The sequence below is a fragment of the Drosophila kikkawai genome, chromosome 2L (genome assembly GCF_030179895.1).
Source record: "Drosophila kikkawai strain 14028-0561.14 chromosome 2L, DkikHiC1v2, whole genome shotgun sequence".
NCBI lineage: Eukaryota > Metazoa > Arthropoda > Insecta > Diptera > Drosophilidae > Drosophila > Drosophila kikkawai.
In genome coordinates, this window is record NC_091728.1 from 29,896,944 (window position 1) to 29,904,871 (window position 7,928).

At 41.2% G+C, this 7,928-nt stretch overlaps 1 protein-coding gene across 3 annotated transcripts; it reads right to left on the reverse strand.

Annotated features, from left to right (window-relative positions):
* Positions 1 to 101: 101 nt before the first annotated feature.
* Positions 102 to 2,444, reverse strand: LOC138929138 (uncharacterized). 3 transcript variants are annotated; one of them, XM_070288307.1, is made up of 5 exons: positions 1,906 to 2,444; positions 935 to 1,430; positions 658 to 873; positions 523 to 592; positions 102 to 460 (listed from the first exon to the last, which is right to left on the reverse strand). In XM_070288307.1, exons 1-2 carry the CDS (start codon positions 2,297 to 2,299, stop codon positions 1,174 to 1,176), a joined length of 651 nt encoding a protein of 216 aa, XP_070144408.1. In that variant the 5' UTR covers positions 2,300 to 2,444; the 3' UTR covers positions 102 to 460; positions 523 to 592; positions 658 to 873; positions 935 to 1,173. The 3 variants fall into 3 exon arrangements, with proteins under 3 accessions (XP_070144408.1, XP_070144404.1, XP_070144416.1); XM_070288303.1 differs by having other exon boundaries at positions 658 to 882; XM_070288315.1 differs by having other exon boundaries at positions 658 to 882; positions 935 to 1,834.
* Between the last annotated feature and the right edge of the window lie 5,484 nt (positions 2,445 to 7,928).

The following is a 7,928-nucleotide window of genomic DNA, read 5'->3' on the forward strand; positions in this document are numbered from 1 at the left end:
ACCTGAAGAACGTGGGTGAAAGTGAAAAGTTTTAAAAACGTTTTATTAAGTAAACGTTTAATTTCAACGTGGCAGTGAATGAATCGCTGGCCACGGCCATCTTTATTGGAAAATTACGGGATTATATTGCACAGCTTACCCGCCGCCAACGTTCTTGGGCGGATGTTTCTGGAGGAGAGGGATAAAAAAAACATTTCCAACGAGCATCGTAGCAGCCGGGAACTGAGCCATCCGTCAAGCCAACCGGTGAGTCCGTTCCATTAAGCGCCGTCTGGAACCGGCAGGTTTTGGTACCCATATTTGGGACTTTGATTGGCTCTGCCCCTTCTCCGAAACGACGTGGCCGTGGCTCCGACGGTCCCTACTTTCCTCGGGCTTGCCGTCGCCATCAGTTGCCGCGATTTCTGGCCACTCACGCCACTGAAGCCATTTGCGGGTCGCCGATAGTGCCTTCTAGTTGCTAAAATAGAATTAATTCATTATTGTGCTGTTGTTTTTGTTAGGCTAATTTATTCGTCTTACTCTAATTGGTTCCATGTGCTTGTTTCTCCGCGTCTCTTAACTTGGGTCAGTGATTTGTGCAACACGAGTTCTGCAGAATTAAGGAACGGCTTAGAAGAAGTGGATATTCACCGAAAACATTGTATACATATTTACCCATCCCCTTTATTTCTCTTGGAGCTCCAGTAGGGATAGTAGGTAGGAAAAAGGGAATCTCGAGTACCTCTCCAGCCAAGTTGTGGCTTTTTCCTTAAGCGGACCGCCGCTTCTTCTCCGCTGCCGCAGTCTTGGCGCGAGCGCATCTCGGGCTAGGGTGACGTTTCGCCGGGAATGAGTCCCATAGGAAGTCTATTGTACTCTGCCAATGTTAGCCTTAAGTACCTAAAATTTATAAAGTATTAAACACTATGAACAGTGAGTAAAAAGTATTTACCTGGGGAGATGGGCCGGCCGTCAAGCCGCCTGGAGCCGCCCGGAGGCACCACAGGTTGGGCGGGAGCGTCGTGGCGACTCCATCTATGCCACCATTCTGCTAAAGTCGTCAATTGTGGTTTGTTTACTTTTATTTGTTAGAGATGTGTTGAGGAGTTTTGTTTGAGACGTCCGATTAATCGGTGTTTCGTTGTGCGGACTGCGGGCATATGTTCCTACCCCCCCTGGGCATCCACTGAGCTAGTCCGGCATTGCCCAGGGAATATGCAGTTCCGTAACAACTGCTTCCGTTTTGTGTTCGGCGAGCGAGAGACCGTTGTCTTTCAACCAAGACATCATCATGTCGATTGCGAGGCTGCATTTAGCGGAGACATTGGACAGGTGCTTCTCCACCGTGACCAGCGCTAAATCGTCTGCGAACCCTTCTACGGCGAAGCCATCTGGTAGTGGGAGTCTCAGGATCCCGTCATACCTACCGCACGAATATTGACGACGCCCTGGACAACGAGAACAAGTAGACGAATTGGTATACATCCCTGAAGAAGACGACCCAAGAGAGAAAAACGGCAATGACGCGAAAAGACGACGACGATTAAAAAAGACGACGAAGCTCTTTGGCTAGAGCAACGACGATCGACAACGAGAGGCCCCGTGCCGAGAGATGTCGAGCAGTACTAGAGGCCCCGTGCATAGAGCAACGACGATCGGCAGGAAGAGGCCCTGTCCCGAGCAACGACGGGCAGGAAGAGGCCCTGTCCCGAGCAACGACGAGCAGTACAAAAAGCCCAGTGCCGAGAGAGTAAGGAGAGAGTTCTGCGCAAGGGAAGACGAGAGTAAGAAGTATTTATCCAACGACGCGACGACGATTATTGAAGCTGAACAAATAAACATTTGTATTAACCTAAAGTGAACTTAATATTAATCATATACTTCTAAATAAAACAATCAATATAAATAAAAACCCCCACATACATGACGTTCCACAGTATTGGCCCAAGAACAGAGCCCTGGGGTACACCTCGCGTTGGAGTGCCTGCAGGACTAGGCTCCAGTTTGCTGAGTTAAAAGCGTTATTGACAGCTAGGGTGCAGACTAGGCAGTATTGCTTGGTGCCTCCCTGCCATCTTTCGCCTTTAAACGCGTTTGGTGCCATTAGAGTTACCTCGCGTATCGCGTCGATTTCTCTCTCCAACTTTTTGCAGATGATGCGCTCAAATGCAAAGAGGCGATATGAGAACGGGTCGTCGTTCATTTTGCCTGGTTTGGGGATGAGAAATAGTCTCTGCTGCTTCCATGCTCTTGGAAAGGTGCGCTCAGCAATGCACCTAATGTATACATGTGCAAATAGGCTTGGGTAAGCCTTCATTATGGCATGCAGTGCAGCTTTGGTAATGCCATCAGGTCCCGGGGCTTTGGCTGCCTTGCTGCTGCCCAACGCGCACAGTATTTTCTCCTCGCGTATTCCGTAAATTCGTTTTTTGACGTCAGATATACCCAGCTCGACATAACTCTACCAGTGTACTGTGACGATTTGTTGGTTTCGGTGGCTCAGAAACGGCCAAGGTTCGTCTCAGAAACTTATTTTATTTATTTAGGCCCTAAGGTCTACCTATGTATATAGAGAAGTGTGTGGAGGCTCTAAAGTCTTCCAATATAGAGAAATGTGTGAAAGCCCAAAGCTCTCTCAATATAGAGAAGTTTGTGAAGGCCCTAAGGTCTTCCAATATCGAGAAGTGTATGGAGGACCTAAGGTCTACCAATTAGTAAGATATGGTCGGGGTCCAATTATTATATCAATTTACTAATATGCCTTACTTGTCTCTGATATCCGCTCCAGGGGACGACTCCTTTGTAGGTTCCTTATTCTTCATTCCTCATTCCTTGAATGAGCTACCAAGGGCTGTGGCCCGTCTTATATAGGGCCAGTATATATATATATATGAAATGGGAATCTGCCTGGTTTGCAAGTTTTGAATAACTTTTAAGACGGCAAATCTGTTGCTAAGGCGGCTGGCTCTGCTGCTGAGGCGGCTGGCTCTGCTGCTGAGGCGGCTGGCTCTGCTTACTTCCGCCTGTTTCCAAACTCAGAATTTATCCACACAGTGAATTGGTTAATGACCATTCTTCTGTGTCGTTAAGGTCTGGGGGGGCGGCGGTATGTCCGCGGCAATGGGTGTGGTAACTCGGGCGCCCTTCCAGTTTGATTGTTAAATTGTTAAATTATTAAATTGTTTTTAGTTCATTGTTTGCTTTATGTACTTCATTTGTTCTTCTTATTCTGATACTGAGAAAATATATTAATTTAGATAAATACAAGGATGTGTTTGCTCGCGGGATTCATTGGACTTAGACTAAGTAGTTTCTCCGTATAATAAAAAAACAAGTTGGAAAATTAAATTAATTATATATTCTACTACATATATTATAAATTTTTATGGGGGGTATGAGATATATTTAAATATTCAAAACAGTATATGTTAAGAACTGTAAAATAAAATAATAATAATATACAAATACCTAATTGCAAGCTTGAGCTTAGCGAAGTTAAGTCCTATTCTTGTTTTGCAGACAAAAACTTAAATAAAATTTTCTTAAATTTTTTTTTTTATAGGTTAGAAGCTGCCACTATCCTAACACTACCCAAAAAATTGACCGGTCTACATAAGGCGTATATTGAACATTTTATTACATATTGTTGATTTCTTATATTTGATTTTAGTAAATTCTTAAGGGGTTATCCGGGTTTTGAAATTTCAAAAAATGCATTTTTTTCAAACTTTTTTTATATAATAGTACAAAGTGTCAGGAATGTTGTCCGAAAATTTCAAGTCTATCGAAGCAAAACTGTAGGAATGGGAGAAATTTAAAGCCCAGCGCGTCGAATGAGTCACAACCGGCAATTAAAACTTTAAACGCGTTTTTCTCAAAACCACTTTCTTGAAGTCGGTAGTCAAGATTTCTTGAAAACTATTGCACCGATCTACTTCTACTTTTGCACACTTCTTTTAGTTTTTTGTTGTTTTTGTTGTCGTTGAACGAAAGATTTTTTATATCTTCAATTACAACCGATTTTATAACCAAAAATATGGCCAAAATTGACGTAAAAAGTGCCATTTTTCATGAAAAACGCTCCCAAAAATTAAATTTAAAATTTTTTAAAAAATCCTTCGTTCAAAGACAAGCCAGACATATAAGCTAACAGAAAAAATTTGGTTTTTTGATTTCAAATAAAAATTGACGGGGAAATCCTGCTTACCGCAAGGACATACTTTTTTTTAGGGTTAAGTTCAACCCTCCCTCAACGGCTCATTTGTGAATATTTCTTGTTCAAAATTTTACAGAATTTAGTTCAAGCCTTATGTATTAATGTAGAATAAATGAAATTTGCAAAATTATCATAGGATCTTTTAAAAAAATTCTGGAAAATAGGCCTTTTTTTGTGGTTCTAAACCCGGATAACCCCTTAATAAGAAATTCTTGTAAAATTATATATGTATGCCTGAACTATATAAAATGTTTTTGTTCGTAGGGTGGTGGCGAATCTTTCCGCTATAATCCCACGACACAATCGAAAAAAAACCCATATTGTTCGGGGGTTACTCCGGATGGTACTTTGCTTCACTTCACTTTATTTCACTTTATTTAAAAAAATTAATTCTAGCTTACACCTAGAACCGAACTCTCGCCTGAAAGCGGGAGAACGATGAAGAAAGGAATTGGAAAGGTCCCAAATTTGGCTTATCAGGGTGGCGATCAGAGACAAAGGTGCGAGAGCGGACTAGCTTCTGAAAGTGTGGTGGCCTAAACATTCCGGCCCAATTGCAATCACTCGAGTTACAACTGTCCTTGTTAATGGTTGATGGTCGGCTCCTGACAAGACCCATTGAAACACCAAGCTTTCGGCCACAAGTAATCCATCCTGAACCTTTAGGAAATCCGGTTGAATCACTTTGGGGTACACATCCGACCCAAGAATCACTGAAAATAGGAATGGGGAAAGTAGAATCGCTCATCTGTTAGCTTGACATCACGGATATTAGACCGAAAGACTTCGCTCAGTTCTCGGATCGGAGTGCGTTTTACATCGGCGTTTGTTTTAGGGTGGACTGTTGGGAATCAGATCCGTTCAGCAACCATACTGGTTATACGCCAGCGAAAAGAAGCAGCTATCGACGCGTCAATGCAGCTTATGGGCGTGCAGGAATTGATGAGGTCCGCGGTGTAGGATGTTCTCGATCCGGTGTCAATCCGCACCAGAGCTGTCGGGAGGCCGTTAATGCATAGACGCTGAAGCAGTGATGTGAGCGATTGTGTCGATTCAATTGTTGGGGCGCTCTGTGGAGAAGCGGACAAGTGCCTATGAGAGAGAGAAGCATGCCGTAGAGAGGCGGAATCGTGCCATGATGAGGTAGGTAAGCGACAAGAAGACGCCGAAGACGACGTGGAGGCATCGAACGGTCGTGCATATGCATGAGCTTATGGTGGCGTTGGTTTCACGTCATGCAGCAGTCGCCGCGGCGGAACTTTCCGTAGGAATGCTTGGTACGTCTGGAAAAGTACCGGTTGACGAGCAACAGTAGGACTACGTACCTTGAGCACGTCTTTTCTTCAATGCAATGGCGCTGTATGGAGGTTGTGTATAATCTGTTTGATTGAATAGAGTAAAGAAAAGTAACTATCAGTAAAGTACGAATTAGATCGAAATAGATGTGGGACTTTTTATTGTGAACGATCAGAGGGGCCTATTGGAAAAAGTACTTCTCTGCAGATTGAACGCATGACAAGTCCACGAACAGTTGTTTAGCGGATGTTTAGCCCTCAGACTTGGCTATCGGCTCTAGGAAAACCAGAGTCCATCCGACCTAGCCGCCACTTGTTAGATGACAGGTTATCGTTCGTGATGACCACCATATCCACTACCATTTATTCTGACGAAATTGCTGATGCAGAGCTCTTTGATGTCACCTTCTATCTGGGGATTCAATAGTGGCGAGAAGGGGTCTTCCAACATGAAATTGTCCTGGCGTTAGGCCAAACGAGTCTGTCGGGACCGCTGATATTGGAGAGAGTGGTCGCAGTTTGACCACGCCATCCGTTCCGCCCCCTTAAAGCCTTGGGCAAATAGTCTTTGATTTTTAGGCATGAGGTCTGATTCCTAGAATTTTTAAAATAGACGATTAAAACTTTCAACATTTAAATGTAATTGAATTTCATATATATTTTTTTATGATAGTTTGACCACGCCTTTTGTAACGCCCCTTTCAATATATGTTTAAATAAATTAAAATAGTTCTCAATTATACTACTTAGAATAATTTTAATTTCACTAATTTCGTAACATATTTTAAATTGTTGTACAATCATATTTTACAATTTAATTTTGTCTATACCCCTGTAAAATTCAAATAAACGTTAATTACATTAAATCGCTGTTTATATACACTTTGCCCGTTTGACCCATCAAAGTCATAGCTTGCAATTAGTTTACAATGCGTAATGTTTAATTGACAAATTTCTTCTTCTTGAATTTTTAATATGGGGTCAGCAGTATGATTTAATAAATCTTAAAACGATACTCTTGCCTTTGTTTCAGAATAAATAATTCGCTTGGGTCTACATTTTAATTTTATTTGAGTAAGCGCACAATACGGTGGATAGCTATCGCATCCATGCTGCTTAGATATGGCTTTTATGTTATTGTATTGCGGTTTTCTTAGCCCATTTCTTATTAAAAAAGGCTAAGGCCTTATCAGGACTTGTTTTAATAATAGCATTCTGCTTTTTGTTCTATACATTTCTGTTAATATTATATTTTCGTTTCTCAGCGAAATTTCACGATCATCGATTTGTTTGGCTTTTTTGCCCAGACTGAAGCGGCATGCAACAATAATGGCACCGAATTTTCGTTTTCTTTGGCCAATTCAGATGCTAATTTTCGATTCAGTCTTGGCCCTGCCTCAGCATACGTCAAGAATTTTCGACCAGGTTTATCACGGGTCACGTCCTTTTCCATTACACCAATTTTTAAATTTGACGCGAGCCACTGTTGATGTTTTTATTTGAAGCGCTCTAGATTTTAGAAAACCAAAGAACTACTTCAGTTTTTGTTAAATCAATTTGCACTGAGCATGGTTTAAAACGATTTCGCCAATATTTTCCATTATAAACGTATATATTGGAGCTTGTTGCCGGTTGTTGTCATTCCATACATCAAGCATCGTTGAATGGCAAAACTCAAGTGCAACTGCAACATATCAAATTATTCCCAAATGGAACGAAAAGGAGCAAAAGAGCTTTATGATATTGTGTTCAGATAATATTAGTTGTTAAGTTTCAGCTTCCACCTTGCGTTAACTCTCGTCAACTTGTAAATTTCATTCCACGAAACACACATCTACATTTTTTTGTTGCGACATAAAAACATAGCAACAACACATTGAAATATTGGACAACACAACACATATAACAAATATATTGACATACCATGACTTATTAATTCCACATTAAACAGTTTTAATTTGATTCACAATTGTAAAGTTATTAAACTGCAAAGATCGACAACTTTTTCACGCTTTTTCTTTAAGATGTGACCAGATCTCAATCTTTCGACTTCGTTTAAAAAAAGTCATAAAAAATAACATTTAAAAATGTTTAAAAATTATATTTGGGGTCCTGAAAGTTTTGTTAATCAGGTGGAATAGTTTTTTTTTAATTCAAAACAAAAAAATGCCAAAATTTCTGACTTTTTGCCTATAGTGCAATGGGACGAATAGTGAAGACATATCCCGGTAAGGACAACCATGTCCGAGTAGTAGATGTAAAGAGTGCTTCTGGGATCAAACGGTCAGTAACTCGTCTCGCGCCACTGTTAAACGAAGAAACAGCCGTCAAACATCCTCACAGTTCCATCGAACCCATTTCGCAAATCAGCCAGGAATATTCTATGGTATTGGAGTGATATGAGAATATTGGCTGCCGGGATAACTGAACTCAAA